Below are 18260 nucleotides of genomic sequence, written 5' to 3'. Positions count from 1 at the left end.
AAAGATTGGCAGCTAGGAGCCAGGTGCTTTGCAAACTAGTCCCAACCAACCAGTATTTAAGATGCTAGCAGATCCCAATAAAGGAGTAACCTTTTTCTCTGGCATCAGAACAGCCACAAAGGCCTTAATTTAGTTTAAGTTTCAGTTGAATACATTTTAGATTTTTAGAATTGGAAGGCACCTCAAACACCCCCATCTTTGCTCCCAGCTGTATTCGCCAGAGTCTAAAGAATGCTCACCCTCCTAAAACCAAGGGAAGGAGAATATGCAGCTCTCTGGAAGGCCAATTCGTTCCAAGATGAAATAGCTGAAACTTGGAAGTTGTTGCTTTTATTTCTTCTCTAAACAGTTGAACATTTTTGGTATCACTCTCTCCTTGCCTCTACCCGTCTTTATTTCTCACATCAGATCATGTCATACATATTGTGTAGACTTTTTGAGGGTACGTGAAGCTTGATAAGCAAAATAGTAAAGAGTCCAGTAGCACCTTTAAGACTAACGTAGCATAAGCTTTCAAGAACCACAGCTCTCTTTGTCAGATGCAACTTTATTGTAGCATAAGCTTTCGAGAACCACAGCGCTCTTCGTCAGATGCTGACAAAGAGCTGTGGTTCTCGAAAGCTTATGATACAGTAATGTTGGTTAGTCTTAAAGGTGCTCCTGGACTCTTTACTATTTTGCAACTACAGACTAACACAGCTAACTCCTCTGGATTCATAAGCAAAGAGCATCTCAGCATTCTTGACAAAAATCGTGCCCCATGGGATGGTATATTTATCAGATCTATATTGTTGGGGAGGGGGGTGAAGTCATGGCAGATTTGAACTGATGCCATCCCAGCCCACTGCAGCTGATGTGCTTAGTTGTTGTTCCGATGTTCAATGTTTGCTGGAAGAGCCTGGAGCTGTTTTGTGCCGGTGCGGATGAGAGATTTTCTGCTGCTGCTGGCAATCGAAACTGCTTTGATGCAAGACTGATTGTACCAGGTCAAAACATGCTGCTGGAAAGGGCCTGCTCAAAAATTGCACAAAACCCCCAAGTTCTCAAAACAGCCTCCTCAACCATTCCTGGCCCAACAAATGGGTCCCCTTTAATATCCCATTGCTCATTTAGCCCAATCCGTGTGGGGAACCTCCGAATGCTTGACACAGTGCGCAGTGGCCCTAGGCTCATCAAGAGCACATTGCCAGATCCCTTCATCATTTAGGATGATCCCTTTATTAAAGGATTCATCCGTTGCCCGAACGTAGCTTTGGTATAAAGGAACAGCTGTGAATGCTTCTGGCCGCAGTCCTAGGGAGTCAGGGCCATAGAATTAAGCAGCACTTGCTTCTGAGAGCCAAGCAACAAGTGACGCCTGACACAGGTTGGACACTTGTCAGCTTCCCTCAAGTTTTGATGGGAAATGTAGGCATCCTGGTCTTGCAGCTGTAATGGAGAGCCAAGCTGCAAGACCAAGAGGCCTACATTTCCCATCAAAACCTGAGGGAAGCTGACAAGTGTCCAACCTGTGTAAGGCGTCACTTGTAGCTTGGCTCTGAGTGTTTACACACCGGATCTCCCTGCATGCAAACAGAAGGTGGGTGAGTGCTGACCTCAATAGTTTGGTTGGTTTCTTTTGGAGGACACTTGCAGAGTGTTTGTGACATTTCCTTCATTTGCAAATACTGAAGGAGAGAGCAAAAAGGCTCTCTTGCGGGGCAGCAGATCTGCTCCTCAGAGCCAGAGTTCTGCAAGCAAACACCCCAGGCTTCAGTCAGCTCACAGCAGGGGGGATCTGCCTGCTCTGCCTCTGCCAGGACTAAAATAGACCTGTAGGTTTTCAAAGAGCTCATGCCCCCTGCCCAGCCTTTTTTCCCATGGGAAATATCACCAGGGGGAGTTAGGTCTCGATTTTGGTTGCTCGATGTGGAGTATTCTGTGCATGTGGAGCAGCAAAAACTGGGAAATAACTCCCCCCCCCCCCCGCACCCAGCACTGTTTTGGCATGGAAAGGCAAGAGTCCGTCCCCCATGGCAGCATTCTGAGCCGGTTTGGGCTCTCCTTTACAGCCATTCCCCACAACTGCTGTGTGGTCGAGGGGAGTCCAAGTTGAGTCCAGGAAACGCACACCCAACTCTTTCAAACCCCGCACAGCTCGTTTGGCCCTAAGCTTCTCTTTCTTCACACACAGACGCCTCCGAGCCCCAACAATAATGATGATGATGATAATATTTGATTTATATACCGCCCTTCAGGACAACTTAACGCCCACTCAGAGCGGTTTACAAAGTGTGTCATTATTATCCCCACCACAATCACCCTGTGAGGTGGGTGGAGCTGAGAGAGCTCTGAGAGAGCTGTGACTGACTCAAGGTCACCCAGCTGGCTTCAGACAGAGGAGTGGAGAATCAAACCCGGTTCTCCAGATTAGAGTCCCGCTGCTCTTAACCACTACACCAAACTGGCTCTCAATGAGTGCTTACAGCCCATCAAGGAGATATTTGCATTCATTAAGAGTCATGGCCATTCCTTTTGTGATAGGCTGTGTCTCTTTCCAGGAGTGCCCCTTCGGGCCAAGCCTGTAGGATAAACGTACTCACAGCAACCAGACCCCGCACTCAAAATAGGAGGCTGCTGAGCTCAGGCTTGCCTGGTCTAACTGGCAAAGGCTCTTCAGGGTCTCAGACAGAGAATGGCTTTTCTCAGGGCTTGTGCCTTTTCTCTAGAGATGCCAGCCATGACCCAGCATGCACACTAGGCCTCAGTCACAATGCAACAGCCCCAGGATTGAAGACTAAAATAAGCTGGCTTATTCAAGACATCAAGCCACAGAACCCCGAACCATCATCCACAATGCTAGCTATAGCTTTGTGGTCATTTCTCTTCTCTGCAAAACTCTCCCATTTAATTCCACCCATTCAGGAAAACCCAAAGTCTACCAAGGTGTCCGGGTCAAGATCACCGTGAAAGAACTTCTGCAGCAGAGGAGAGCCAAACAGGCCGTGGCTGAGGAACCGGTAAGCACCTTTCTTCTGTGGCGGGCTTTTTGGGGGGGGGGGTTCCATTGAGTACCTGCCGTTTCCTTGTTGTGCCCTGAGGATTGAGTAGCTTTCTGTGGAATTAATGAGATGTGGCTCTGACCTGGGTAGCCCAGGTGAGCCTGATCTCGTCAGAGCTCTGAAGCTAAGCAGGGTTCGCCTGCTTAGTAATTGGATGGGAGACCTCCAAAGAAGACCAGGGTTTAGGCAGGCAGGCAACAGCAAACCACCTCTGTTAGTCTCTTGCCGAGATGGTGAGGTAAAAGTCTTCCTCTTGTGTGTTTTTTTTAAAAAAATGTTCAGTGAGGGTGTGTGTGCCTGTAAACTGTAATTCTGCAACCATAGTCTGAAGGCCAGACTAAATGTTTCAAAGCAGCTCCCTTAGTTTATTCATTTGTCCGCCTATTAACATGTAAAGTGGGAGTAGATGGAATGCCGCACGCACGCACTCACACACACACACACGCAACCCAAGCATTTCTCCCCAAACCTGCCTCACCTCCGGCATTCAAACCAACCATACTGGGTAGGCATGGAAGAGTTTGGGCAACTCTACAAAGAGATATGGGGGGGAAGTTCAACTCCCCCCCCCCTTTAGCTGTTAATGTTAGACACCCATTTCCTTGCTTTACTCGTGAACAGGGCATGCACGTGACTGAACGAATGTGGCTGGTTTGTTAAACAGGGTTGTGTTTGAGTTGGTCAGAGAGCTTGTGCCGTGGTGTCCAATCTGGCCAATTCACATACGATGCTGCAGAACTCCAGTGAAGAACATGCGTCTGCAGCCCAGCTTGTGGTTCTCATACATTTGTGTCTGACAAAGGAAGCTTGATTCTGGAAAGCTTACACCCTAGAAGTCCAGTAGCACCTTTAAGACTAACCAACTTTATTGTAGCATAAGGGTTCGAGAACCACAGCTCTCTTTGTCAGATGCATGACGTTGCATCTGATGAAGAGAGCTGTGGTTCTCGAAAGCTCATGCTACAATACAGTTGATTAGTCTTAAAGGTGCTACAGGACTCTTCACTATTTTGCAACTACAGACTAACATGGCCAGCTCCTCTGGATCTATGACACCGCAAGTCCTGTTGCTCTTTAAGATGCTGCTGGCCTCCATTCTTGCTCATGAGGGCTTTAAGTAGTTGGGCAAGTCTTTTCTGTCCAGCCAAATTTCCCCCTACATCTAAAGGCAAGGTATACGCTGCACTGCAAGATGGAACATCTCAGGGCTGGAAAGAGGTGGTGTGAATTAGTTGAGTGCTGAGCCATGCGCCCTTCAGTTCCACTCCAGCCTGGATGTGACCTTTGGTGCCATATGGCAACATGGTTCCGCCATTACAGTGCACACTCCTGGAGACAGGAGTTCCGTTTGGGGGGCTGCGTTTGTTATTTGTGTGGTGCCTGCTGCTTCTAAAACAGCTGCAGTTGGAGGTATTGTGGCCCAAGCTAGTCTGCTGGTGCTCCATTCCAGACATTATGCGCCTCCAAGGCTTCAGGTTGCCACAACTTCTGTTAGGTGCAAGTTTAGTGACTTGGCTTGAGGCTTTGCATGGCCTGCTTTCTCTTTTTACTAGAAATAACCAGGGCCGTTTCCACACTACTTACCTTCATCCGGAACGCTGCGGAACGTCACGAAAAAAACGTGGAAGATAGCGTCTTCTCGCACGAGTTTTGCGTGGTGTTGTGCAAAACTCGCGCGAGAAGACACTATCTTCCGTGGTTTTTTCACGATATTCCACAGAGTTCCGGATGAAGGTAAGTAGTGTGGGAACAGCCCAGGTAATAAACTGGCAACACAAGGAGACATATTGAAGATTGACAGTAGGTGCAGATAATCTATCCTCAGGGGTCCCGAGGGCACATCCTTACATCAAAAGGGGAGATGAGTTTTGCTGGATCGGGCCGAGCTTCCCACCTGGTTCAGAGTTCTGGTCAAGAATCCAAACGCCCAACTGCCACCAGGCCCCTCCACTGAAAACACAGCGACGGAAAACCGTAGCTCACCTTCTGCTCACCTGCAGTTTACACGAGACTTTCCCCACAGAAATTGGGCCCCCTGACCCTAACTCTTTCAGGTGTCAAGCTGTATGTGTGAATGTGTCATAACCAGCATAATTTCATTTTGGGCTCAAATGCAGTACTTTCCAAGAAGGTTCATTAGGAGAGGGGCTGTGGTGGCTCAGTAGAAGAAACTCTGCTTAGCATGCAGGAGGTCCCAGGTTCTGATCCAGTTAAGTAGGTGATGTGAAAGAACTCTGCCTAAGAGGTCCCTGAAGAGCTGCTGCTCGTCTGAGTAGAAAGTATTCCCCTTGGTGGACTGATCATAGAATCATAGAGTTGGAAGGGACCTTACAGACCGTCTAGTCCAGCCCCCTGCCCAATGCATCCCTGACAAGCATTCGTCCAGCCACTCCTTGAAGACTGCCAATGAGGGGGAACCAGGGCTCATTTCGAGGGGGAACACACAGAAACGCAGTTCCCCCAAAAGGTCACATGACAGGTGGCCCCGCCCACCTCTCAGCTGTTTGGGGCCCATTTCGGCCCTGAATGGCCAAGATTGGGTCCAAAACAGCCAGGATAGGTGATGTCAGGGGTGTGTGGCATATGCAAATTAGTTATGCTAATGACACACTTCCGGTGTGGTCAAGGGGTGTGGCATATGCTAATGAGTTATGCTAATGAGTTCCTCCAGCTCTTTTTCTACGAAATGACCCCTTGGGGGAACCCACCACATGCCTGGGCAGCCAATTCCACTGCTGGATTACTCTTAACATGAAGAAGTTTTTCCTAAGGTCCAGCTGGTACCTTCCCTCCTGTAGTTTAAACCCATTGTTTCGATTCCTATCCTCTGTTGCCAGCATGAACAACTCCCTTCCCTCCCTTGACTGCCTTTTAAATAGAAAGCAATCATGTCTCCCCTTGACTTCCTCTGATGGTCTGATTTAGTGTAATGCAGCTGTGTGCATGTGTGTTTGTGTGTGGCAGCTGAATGTGTGAACTGGGCCAATTCCGCATGCTGACAAAAATGCGAAAAATCACGTTTTCTCACGTGAGTTTTGCATGATGTCGCACAAAACTCGTGCGAGAAAACGCGATTTTTCGTGGTTTTGCCGGCATGTTCCCAACATCCTGGCTTCAGGTAAGCCATGCGGAATCAGCCCTGATCTAGAACTAGGGTTGCCAGCCTCCAGGCAGTGGCTGGAGATCTCCCGTAATTGCAACTGGTCTCCACCAATGTCCCACCAATTTTCACAGTAATGCAGATGGCGACATCCTTTTAAAATAACATAGAAATGGAACTGAATTGGTTTTAAAAAATAGAATCTACATTATCAGAGCCTTGGGCTACAAAATAGTTTCTTATCTATGGCCATTTCTTCTGTGATAGTATAATTCTATGTAAATGACACTTCCCATAAACCAAGATTAAACTTGTTCTGGCCCAGTTCACACATTCAGCTGCCGGCCATCAAGTGGGTAGCCATAAGGTATAAAGAAATCTGCCCGAGCATGTGAGAATGAGAACTTGATGAATGATGGCTGAAGGTGTGGACCCGTGACAGCTGATGTACAACCAGGGCCGTATTATTCATAAGGCCGACTGGGCCGAAGCCTAGGTCAGGGCTGTATTATTCATAAGGCTGACTAGGTCGAAGCCTAGGGCCCCCGCAGGGACTAAGGGGGCCCATAATTTTTTTTTTGCTGAGGCACACCCCCACATAAATTACAATTAATTGATTCTCTTATATAACCTCTATTAATAAGATAACTAATTGCTTCCTTATTGAAGTGAAACAAATTCTTTCTTACATTAAAACAATTATCCATACACTATATATTTTTAATAAATAATAAACATTTCATTCACTTCAAAATATTACAGTATTGAACAATTATACCCCAAAATGTGCTTTCCTGAAGACTTCTACTCATGCAATAAAAGCATTTTAAAAACTGTGAATAGAATTCTTCAGGAGACACTCAAAATGGATCTAGGGCTACGTACTGCGGTCTAGTACCTACCGTACCAGGGTCAGGCTGTCAGCTGTAGTGGGGTGAAAGACTGAAGTGCCGGAGGAGCCCGAAATACCTGAAAGCCTAGGGGCCCGGCCAGGGCTTAACACGGCCCTGTATACAAGCACTTTCAGCAGTCCTGTCTCTGAGGTGACCCATTCACACAAGCCGAGCATTACTTTGTTTTGCAGTGATCGAATGATGAACAGGCATGTGGAATGACATACACTTGACACCGTCCTAAAGAGACTATGACATGCAGTGTAGGTTGGTTTCTGGCTGCACTGTGAAGGGCCTTCTGCATTCTTCACTAACGGTGAGGTTTTAATAGTAGAAAAGAGTCTAGTAGCACCTATAAGACTAACAAAATTTGTGGTAGGGTATGAGCTTTCATGGGCCATAGCTCACTTCTTCAGCTCACTTCTTCAGATACTAGGGCTAGTCTGTCTGTAGTCGTAGAAAAGAGCAATAATCCAGTAGCACCTATAAGACTAACAAAAATTGTGATAGGGTATGAGCTTTCGTGAGTCACAGCTCACTTCTTCAGAGGCTTTAGGGCACAGGCAAGTGACCCATTTAGATCTCCTGGTAGGATAGAGGAATAGCAAGAATTCTTCATTGGGCTCAAAATGCTAGACAGACATGACCTGAGTTACACAGAACCTTTCTCCAGACATCACAGTTTCAAGCCAATATTAAAAAGATGACGCAAAGAATGACACAAAACACTTTCCTACTCGTACGTGCTGGCTTTGCCTCCTTTTTCTTGATTAGCGAAGCTTTGAGTGAACTTAACTATTTTCTGTACAGTCAGCACTGAAAATCGAGCCAACAGAAATCAAAAATTTTATTCATGCCACAGGATTTGGGAACGCATTTAGCAACAGCCCCCTCCCCCAGTAATTACTTCAGATTCTGCTTCAGGGTGACTGATTTCAGTTTCACCCACAGGATTCGCTTCTGTTTCATCCATAGCTACTCCTGTTAAATAACTCCCTCCCCCCACCACCCCTGCATCCAGCCCCATTGCTTTCTGCAGACAGCTGCTGATTTTGCAAAGAAGTGTAACATGCACTTTGCTAAGGATACTCTTAGACAAAGGCTGGAGTAATTAATGAATTAACTGGAATAAGCTGCATTGTCTCTTTGCCTCTGATTGTTTAGGAGACTGTGATAAAGGACGCAGATTTTAACACCACTCTGGGCACGTGAGCCCCATCTTGGTACAGGGGAAAGGCACTCTCTGTAGTTGTGCTAGTAGCAAACGTCTAACAGGAGTACCTTCCCGTGAGCATTCGTGCAGAACTTTACCAAGCATTTCCTTCTGGTTTCTGGATGGGGACCTATAGGTTCGTGTGCTTCCTCTGTGGTGGAGGAACATTAAAATGCAAATTGGACAGTTTTTATTGGGGTGCATGAGACTCACTTGAGACATTCTGCTCATCTTTTAAAAACTGCTTTGGCTTCTTGCTCAAATTTTGGGAAGATTCACTTCTCTAGAAACCCCCACGCATAAGCCATCCCTTGCCTGCCCCAGGAATTTCACTTGACTTATCTAAAAGCGTTGGGAATCCTGAACATTTCTCAGAAGTTTTGCCCAAGGACGAACCTTCACATTTGCTTCTCACATCTTTTCAACAACATTTTGGTTGCTATCCTAGACATCTGGAGCTTGGAGCAAGGGCAGATTGCTTCCCACGCAAAGGCAGCAGCTGCTCAAATACTTGCCCTGAAGGACTGGACTGTGTGCAAGCAAAGGAGGGCTGTAAATTCCAGAGGAAACGCTCTGCAAATAAGACCTGCCAGTTGCGCTTGACCTTCCTCTTACCTTTGCAATTTCCTGCTCCCGGTGCGGCTTTACAGTCTCTTAGACAGAAGTGTTTTGAAAATATGTCTTAAAAGTGGCAAACTTGTCCCGTGGCAAACCGCAGACACGGAACGGTGCAATCTGAAGAGGTGTCAGGTATTTCATGCTTAAACAAGACGTACAGCTTAGGGGAGCGCATTATTTATCTCAGAGATCACTGGGCACCCATAACGTAGAACCAGATAGCCACAGCCGTCTTTTTTAAAAAAAAATCACGAGCTCATTAATATTGCTGTTGCATGCAATAATTCAGCTTTTTGCAGGGAGAGAAATCCTGGACTTACCTCCACTGTGTAAGTAAGTGGATGAAGGGGGAGGAAAGAGTAAAAAATCCAAAGGGAGAAACACCCAGCTTGGTTTGGCTTTTTACGTCTCCCTCTTCTGTTCTCAGGTTTCCAGCGAAGGCAGTGTCCAAATCCCAGAGGCTTTCTCCCCTCCCTGTGCAGGTTGGTACAAAAAGTGCCCCCCCTTTCCTTGCCCCACTTCATATCAAACTTCCTCAGCCCCGTTCCTGGAGGCCGCATCTGGAATCCTGTCTTGAAGTCGGCCACCTGCATTTCATTAGGACCCTGGCCAATCGGAACCGTGGAAAGAGCTTGCTAAATGCAGATGACGGGGTGTGAGGGGGGAAGGTAACAAGGCAATTTTTTTTGTTGTTTTGCTTCTCAAGCTCAATTTGCTGCTTGTCTTTGGATGTGCTGTTTCCTAAAGAATCAATCACAAAGGGAATGGCAGTTAGCAGACCACCTGGGATTCTTTTGTTCCCTCTCTCTCCCCACTCTTGCCAGAATAGATCCAGGAAATCTTGATGCTCTGATCATCTTTTCCCCAACTGTTTTCCCATCTCTCTCTCTCTCCATACATCTCAGAATTTCTTAGTGTACCGAATTATCCAATTCGGTGTACCGAATTATCCAAAAGCTGACAGAGTTTAGGAACCTTGAATTTGGGGGGTTCTGGATCCTTTAGGTGCTGGTAACTAAATGACCAAGACATTTATTTAAAAACCCTCTGTTTGGGTTATTGCAGATATATATTTGGACAAGGAAATACCTAAGTAATCAGGAACTGAATTTGCTTATGTTAATAATACAGTAATATGATACATTTAGAGCCTTCTTCTGGCATGTAAAAATGTATTTCTGTTTTTTAGTGTGAAACTTTTTTTAAAGGCAAGTAAACAGCATTGCTTTGGATCCTACAGAGGCATGCAAATAAAAAGTAACTTTACATGCAAGAGAAATTCCATAGAGTTGAAATAAAAGGGAATTTTGTAGTCCCACAAAGAGTCAAAGATACACTGTGGCATAAGCTTTCATTTCAAAGTTGAACGTTAGTTTTACAAGCCATAGAAACCAAGAAAAATAATTTTGAATGTCCCACCAATTTTCACAGTAATGCAGATGGCGACATCCTTTCAAAATAACACAGAAATGCAACTGAATTGGCTTTAAAAAATAGAATCTACATTATCAGAGCCTTGGGCTACAAAATAGTTTCTTATCTATGGCCATTTCTTCTGTGACTGTATAATTCTATGTAAATGACACTTCCCATAAACCAGGATTGAACTTGTTCTGGCCAGGAATGGCATCAAGGGGTAGGCTTGGAATGAGAAAACCTGGGTTCAAATCTTGACTCAGCTGTAAAGTTCACAGGACTATCCTGGGCCAGTCACTCAAAAAAAAAATCTCTTCTCCTAACTTACCTCACAGGGTTTTTTTTTAAGGATATAATGGAGGAAGGGAGAGAGCTCTTTGTAGAGCAAAAATGTCATAAATAAATAAATGTATACATTGTAGAACGCTTGAAAATATGGCCAGAGAATATTCCTCAGAACTTTGGAAACAGTACATAACAAGGAACCATATATTATTATTTCCTAAAAATAATTTCCTTTCTCAGGGCTTTTTTTCTGGGAAAAGAGGTGGTGGAACTCAGTGGTAGAACTCAGGACCACACAATGACGTCACTTTGGGTCAGCTCGGCAAAAATGGTCACATGTCCGGTGGCTCCACCCCCTGATCAGAGGGGAGTTTAGATTGCCCTCCGTGCTGCAGTGGCGTGGAGGGCAATTTAAACTCCCTTCTGTCTGGAGATCAGGGGGCGGGGCCACCAGCCATGTGACCACTTTTTCAAGAGGTGCCGGAACTCCGTTCCACTGCGTTCCCGCTGAAAAAAAGCCCTGTCCTTTCTCCAGTCACCTAAATGTCTCAAAAAGCCTTTGTTGTGAAATTTTGAAACGATGGCTAAGTTTATGAAAGCTGGGGTGTTCGACTCAAACCCTGACCTTCCCTCACACGGACAACACAGAAAAATACAGCACGAGACGATTTCACTATCAAGTTATTTAATATCTTCTCAAAACGAGCACCCCCTCAGGCTTAACTCTGCCATGGCAAGTTGAAGTTTGAGGTGACGAGATGAAAACAGTGTGTTGGGGAAAGTTTCACAGGGTTCCTTCCTGCATGTTCAATGTGTCAGGCCCACTCTGTGTTGACTGTGGCATGAGGCAGGTCCTGATATCCCATGGCCTATTTCCTCTCTCCTTCACTTAGAACCGTATGTAGACGCTGTCTCTTCTCCATCGTCTGGCTGTGTGCAACCATGGCAGTTCCAGAATTGCGCTTCCTGTGAGGAGATCCCCAGCTACCTGGAGCAGTTTGTGGATTCCTGTCTTCAAGCAGAGATGCCCTTGGAAACGTCCATTGGGGCTGCCCAGGACAATCTGCACTGTTTTTCTGACAGCTTCCAGCCAGGCCCTGCTTGTCTCAACCAAAGCCTGGTAATTTGAGGTTCAGTCTTTGCTCACTTTGGTTTTATTGGTTAATTTCATCAATTTGTACTTAGCCTTTGAGGCAGCTTACCAACCACAAAATAATAAGAGTCAGTAAAAAGTTTTAAGCATGTCTTTGCTGCTCCTGAGAGTACTGTCGTCATGTTTCAGAGACACTTTGTATTTATCTGAGACATGAAGATGCAGGAACAACAAAGAAACACTAAAAATGCATTAACCCCAGCCAGGGCTTTTTTTCAGCGGTATCTCCGGGGATCCGAGATCCGGCACCTCTGAAAAAAGATCACATGATTGGTGGCCCCACCCCTGGCGCCCAAAGACCTGTGAGCCACCTCCCCGGGCAAAGCTTCTCCTGGGCTGCCTCCTTCCGTGGTCTCTTCCCTGGCCTTTCCCTTCTTCCCTCCCCTTCTCTTTTTTTCCTTCTTTCCTTGCTTCCTTCTTTCTTTCTCTCCCTTCATGCCTTTCTCTTTCCATGTCTTTTCTTTGTTCCTTTCTTTATCTTCCATCACATCTTTTGGCTCAATGTTCCATTTTCAAGTGTTTAAAGTACAAGATTGTGTGTGTGTGTGTGTGTGTGTGAGAGAGAGAGAGAGAGAGAGCATTCCTAAATAGTGTTACAGCCTTCTAAACCCATTGACTTCAGGGACTTGGAAAGGTGTTGATTTGGATTACATGGCTAGTTAATTTAATAATTTGATTTGGGGTCTGGAAAAAACTTACTTTCCTTTTAATAATAATGCTGCAATAAATTCAAAATAGATACACTAGAGAAAACAGTGTTTCCTGAAAATGACCCAGTGCCACTCATGATATGGAATAGACTTTTCATCCATGCATAACTGTGAATAGACCTTTCATCCACACATTTCTCTAACTGTTTTTAAAGTCCCTAATACCCTCTAGCAGTTGCTACTTCATGTGGCAGTGGCAGTGAAGAGGAAGAGATGTCACTTCCGGGAAGCAACATCACTTCCTGGAAGTGATGCCACTTCCCGGAAGTGACGTCACCATGTGTTTCTGGCGGGTGGGGGGGCACACTTTGCGCACATGCCCATAACATAATAGAGAGATCCACCGGCTCTTTTCCCAGAAAAAAAGCCCTGACCTCAGCTGAAAAACACCTAACAGTGATCTGAAATCCTTTCAGGGCAAGAAAGTAGATATCACCTAGTTTCAAAGGCCCTCCAGAATGAATGAGGTTTTCCCAAGTATGCCAGGAAGGTTAAAATAGATGGGAAATTCCAAAAAAAACAGGGGCCGATTCCAGACAGCCCTCCGCATCCCGAAACGTCGCACGGAAAACGCGAAATATCGCATTTTCTCGCGCGACGACGCGCGACGTTTCAGGATGCGGAGGGCCGTCTGGAATCGGCCAAGGACACAATCCATGCAATATCTTTTATTAGAACGAACCTAGTAATGACATATAGCTTTCGAGTTCCCCAAAAGTCTTCCTCAGGCCAGATGCTACAAAATAAAAGAGGAAAAAATAGATTATTCAGGCTTTGATTTTTAAGACCTTTTCATGCAAGTATACAGTCGATCGTCTGGCAGGTAAAGAAGATGCTAGGTGACAGCCTTCCATCTAAGGGCAGTGAACCCCACAACTTGGAGGGTCTGCAGCTGAAAGAGCTCTGTTGTTGGTACCCCCAACCATACATCCGAAAACGCAGGCTACTTGGGCAGATAGAGGAAAGTTCGTACAGGCAGAGGAGGTATTCCTGGTACTTTGGAGCCAGTTCTACTTTGGAGCCAGTTCTGTTTATTGATTACATTTTTATCGTGCCCTTCCCCAAGGAGCTAAGGGCAGCATGCCTGGTTCTGCCCTCCTCCACTTTTAAGGCATTAGAAGTCAAAAACAGCACTTTGACTGGGGTCCAGAAGCAAATTTGGATCTGATACAGCTGATAAAGCCCTAGTTTTATATGCGCATCATCATCATCATCTATATTTATTTACAGTATTTATATCCCATCACTGTATCTAAATATCTGCAAAGCAGCGTACGACGCTAAGCAGAACAAGAATGAAAATGGATAAAGCAGCTAATAAAAATTCTCAGTGGAGAGGAAACAAAGGAGCATGAGAGTATAAAATCATTGTTGCCTGATACCTTAAATGTTATAAGCCTGGCTGGCTTTGATAAGGCAGGAGTTCCAGAGTTGGGTACCGCTAGGGCAGGCCCAGTCTGTGAAAACGGAGGCACGCAAGACAGGGACTTTGATAAAGATCTTACTGGCTCATGGGAAGTTCCTGAAAAAATCCTTAGCATGTTGCATCAGTTCATGTTTCCAGACAGACTTCAAGGGTAGTCCCATACAGACTTCATTACAGTAGTCAAGACATAAATAACCATGCCAGAATTTGGGGTCCTATGAAGTATGTAGTCTGGGGTATGTGTCTTATGGATGATGCACACCAGGGGAAAAGTTTACAGGAACAAGATTCAGTCCAGTAGTACCTTAAAGACCAACTAGATTAAAGTGCTACTTGATCAGAATCTTGCTTTTCTACTACAGACCAACACAGCTACCCACGTGCAACGATCTTTACAGAAACAATTTCTTTGGTGTAAAGGATGGAATCCCATGGCTCTGTTCATTGGGTCACTTGACGTCTTCAAGGTGAATCTGAAGACCAAGAGACCACACTATTGAGCTAAGTTACAGGGTTTCACCAAAGGGATTCACTGAGTTGCTGTTAGGGTCGCCAACTCTGGGTTGGCAAATTCCTGGAGATTTGGGGGAGAGGCCTCAGTGGGGGTATAATGCCAGACTCCACCCTCCAAAGAACCCATTTTCTCCAGGGGAACTAATCTCTGTCATCTGGAAATGAGTTTTCATTCCGGTCATTCCGCACCTTGAGGTTGGCAACCTTGATTTCTATGTATTAAAAGCCATAAACACAAATGATTGAAAAGCATTAGAAGGAAAAGACGATCTTTCAAATTTTCTTTTCTATTCCCTATTAGGCTTGCACAAAAATAATTCCAGAGAAGTTGCTGTCTTAGTCTGTTTTAGCCAAACAAAAATAGCTCCCCTCTGCAAAATAAATAAATAAACAGCCCCTTGCCCACCCTGATTAAAATGGGTTGCCCCTGCTTAATCAATTGCATCTTTAGCTGATGTGTCTACTAGCAGGTTAAAATCATGGACCCTGCGAACCTGCCTTCTACAGGGTTGGGCCATTGATCCATTTAGGCCTACTTTTAACTGACAGCATTCTGCAGGATCTGGGCCAAAGGTATCTTTTTCTTGTAACGTTCTATGTAATTTTATATTAATTTTTAATTTTAATATTTAATATTTAATTAAATATTTAATATTTGATTAATTAAATATTTAATGTTTAATTAATTAAATATTTAATATTTAATTAATATTTAATATTGTATCTGTTGTATTTCACTGTTTTATACTTGTTGTAAACTGCCCAGAGAGCTTTCTACAGGCGGCATAGGAATGAAATTAACAACAACAACAGTAATATATGGCGATGCCGGAGATTGAATCTGGGACCTTCTGTATCTCCCAGTGAGCCTCAGACCCTTAAAATGCAGGTGCTTGTCGATTATGTTAAGCAGACAATCACATACAAATCTAGTCTTGGCCTCTATAGGTTAGCATTGATCTACAGACAACGAGATCTGCTACTTAAAACTCTTTAACAGGAGATGTCAGTTCAACCTGCAACACTCCACATGTTTTACCAAACTGCCGCTCTTTGTGGCTTGTAATCTTAATTAAGATTTAATCGTAAGCAGCACTTTTTTTCTGGGAAATGAGGTAGTGGAACTCAGTGGGTTGCCAGCACAAGGGGAAACACCTGAGGGAGGTGGCACCCATGGTATCACATGCACACACGCAAAGTGCGCACACGCTTCCGGGACTGCGCAATGACATCACTTTGAGTCAGCTGGAACAAGGAGGGGAGTTTTTTTTAAGTTTAAATTGCCCTCAGCGAAAATCGTCACATGGCCACCGGCCATGTGACCATTTTCAAGCGGTGCCGGAACTCCGTTCCACCACATTCCGGCTGGAAAAAAGTCCTGATCGTAAGTAAATGCCCCCCCTTTCCTTCCCTCTTTCTTATTTTAGGGTCACGGATCTCTGGATTCTTCAGACCCCTCCAGCTCATTCGATTACAGCTACTCGCCCCCTCAAGTGCCTTCGTTCGCTCCACTCAGTTACAATTCTCCTTCTTGTCTGGACGTCAAGAGCTGCATGTTTCCATCGCCGGAGGGAAGCCCCTACCAGCAACACCCCCACCCCCAATACAGCCATGCCTCGTCCACGTGCTGCTGCACGTCCTGTGGCTCCCAGCACTTAGACACTTTCAGAGTACCTGAATATTTCCCCTATGCAAACACAGACTGCAGGGACTATGCTCCTTCCATCTCTGCGGCAGATGACTTCTTCCGGAGGGATAGGACCTGGGACACATGCTACAGTTAATGGTATATATTGGGCCACAGAGTTATGTAGATTGTGGCTGGCAACTTTGATTCTGAAGTACATGAAATGCTGAGTAGGTAAAATGATGTCTTGTATTCAACAGGTTGGAGGGGAAGAATGCAAGCTTCCTGGTTCCACAGAGATCTTCTTCAGGCTGAACGGAAAATGGCCAGTGTTTTGGGTCTATATAAATAGGTGCCAATGTCAGAATTCTGCACCAGGAAGCCATGAAAATTTGGATTCTGGAATCTATAAATTTTTCGGTTTTGCATAATCTCTCTCTCTGTCTCTCTTGTGAGCCGTGTTCTGCATTGGATCAATCTGGAGAGGTGTTAAGAGACATGAAGAACACTGAAATCCACAGGGTATCTTCTTCAGCAACCTTGGCAACTTCTGGAATTTTACTGAGCACTTGCAACATGTCTTTTTAACCATGGCCATTTTCACACTGGTTACTGGCCACGGAACATTGTGCCGAGCTTGAAATTGCCGGTGCAATTTTGTGCGAGTAGTTCTCGCACGAAATTGCACCAGGAAGACGCTGTCGTTCCAGGAGCTCAGCGTGATGTTCTGTGGCCGGTAAGCAGTGTGAAAACGGCCCATGTGGTACAGAAACATCCTTAAAAACATTTTTTTAAACCCTCAGATTCCCAGCTGGCATCTGTGCTCAATATCACATTTCCCAATATTTCTAGGTATTCATGGAATAATGATGTATATATAGCCTCTGTATCAAATAGGCTGTTATTCACATTGGTTATTCGCATTTGGTATGTACAATCATTTGCTGTTAATGTATGTATCTATAGTCAGAGATACAAATGTGTATTTTTTGCCTGCTTTTCATTCAACTGGATGCAGAATTCTGTGGAACTTGGAAGCTTGCATATCAATAAGAGATATTTTACCTACTTCATATCTCCACGCTTGAGTTCAGATCAAGTAAGCGGGCATTTTTCCTTTGCAAACTCTCACTACAACTTACCCTGGGCCTTTTTCCTGTGGTGTTTTTTTCTGTGGGGTTCATTTTACTTTTTAACCACATCACAGTGTTTTTTCCTCCCATCTTCTCACCTTCTTTGTTTTAAGATTCCATTAAATGAACTTTGACAGATTTACAGTGAATGTGTCTTCTTTCACACCGTACTATCACTGGCTATGTTGAAGCTGTTTTTGCATTCAGCTCATCCATATCTACTTCTGCAATATTGTAGACTGTCATATTTTTTCTTAAAGCATCTTTAAGCCTCTAGTGTTTGCATGAAAGGCAATAGATGGATGGATGATCAGACAGATAAATACATTGGTTTTATGATTTTATAGTAGATAATTTATCTAATTGTCAACATCGCAAAATCTGTGGATGCTTAAATCCAAAGGTTGGAGCCATGAGCAGACAAAACAGATTGTTCTAGAAAGCTGGGGGGGGGGGTTGCAGAAAAATCTAAAATCTTTAAAAAAATACATTGGGGGTTAAAACCCACAAAATAATACGTAGAAGCCGTGCCTGTAGCTTTAAGTAATACAGGTCCCCAGTGGCCTGTATATAGGCAACCACAGCAGTGTTGGCAGCCTTCAAGCCATGGTTTCTGTCAGTGAAAGGCAGGGCCATTTCTAGGGCTGTTTTGACCTTTAAAGGAGGACTTGAGGGCTAGGCCTGGCAGCAACCACTGGCAACTCATCATTACCACCTGACTTGATGACTCATCCAGGCCTGGCTGCTCGCTACGGTTCAACAGCTGCCAACCTATGAAAACCAGTGTGGTGTGGTGTCAGACTAGCGGCCAGGAGACCCACATTTGAAGGAAATAGTGGGGGAGGGGGAAATGAGATGTCCCCCAGAAAATCTTTGCAGATCCCCCCCACTTATATTTCTCAAATGTCTTACAATATTCATTAATACAATACAACAAACATGCAACATAAAAATCTACCGAAGCGATCATTTTAAAAACCAATAAAAGCTGATATAAAAGCGCAGGTAAAAAGCCAAAAATATCAATGCAATGGTCAGCTACTAGATCGGCCAGGAGGCACAACCATAGCGGTCTGTTAGCCAAGGCCCTCCTTATTCCCTCACCTATGCCCAGGGCTAAAGATACCAAAAT

General features: G+C 44.9%; 1 protein-coding gene across 1 annotated transcript; it reads left to right on the top strand.

Moving 5' to 3' along the window:
- The first annotated feature begins 8918 nt into the window (after positions 1-8918).
- POU2AF3 (POU class 2 homeobox associating factor 3) lies at positions 8919-17266 on the top strand. The gene is made up of 4 exons (XM_054998017.1): positions 8919-8997; positions 9293-9347; positions 11460-11686; positions 15796-17266. Exons 3-4 carry the CDS (start codon positions 11591-11593, stop codon positions 16150-16152), a joined length of 453 nt encoding a protein of 150 aa, XP_054853992.1. The 5' UTR covers positions 8919-8997; positions 9293-9347; positions 11460-11590; the 3' UTR covers positions 16153-17266.
- The last annotated feature ends 994 nt before the right edge of the window (positions 17267-18260 follow it).

Source organism: Eublepharis macularius, chromosome 14 (genome assembly GCF_028583425.1).
Source record: "Eublepharis macularius isolate TG4126 chromosome 14, MPM_Emac_v1.0, whole genome shotgun sequence".
NCBI classification, from domain to species: Eukaryota; Metazoa; Chordata; class Lepidosauria; order Squamata; family Eublepharidae; genus Eublepharis; species Eublepharis macularius.
This window is presented reverse-complemented; position numbering and strand designations above follow the sequence as displayed.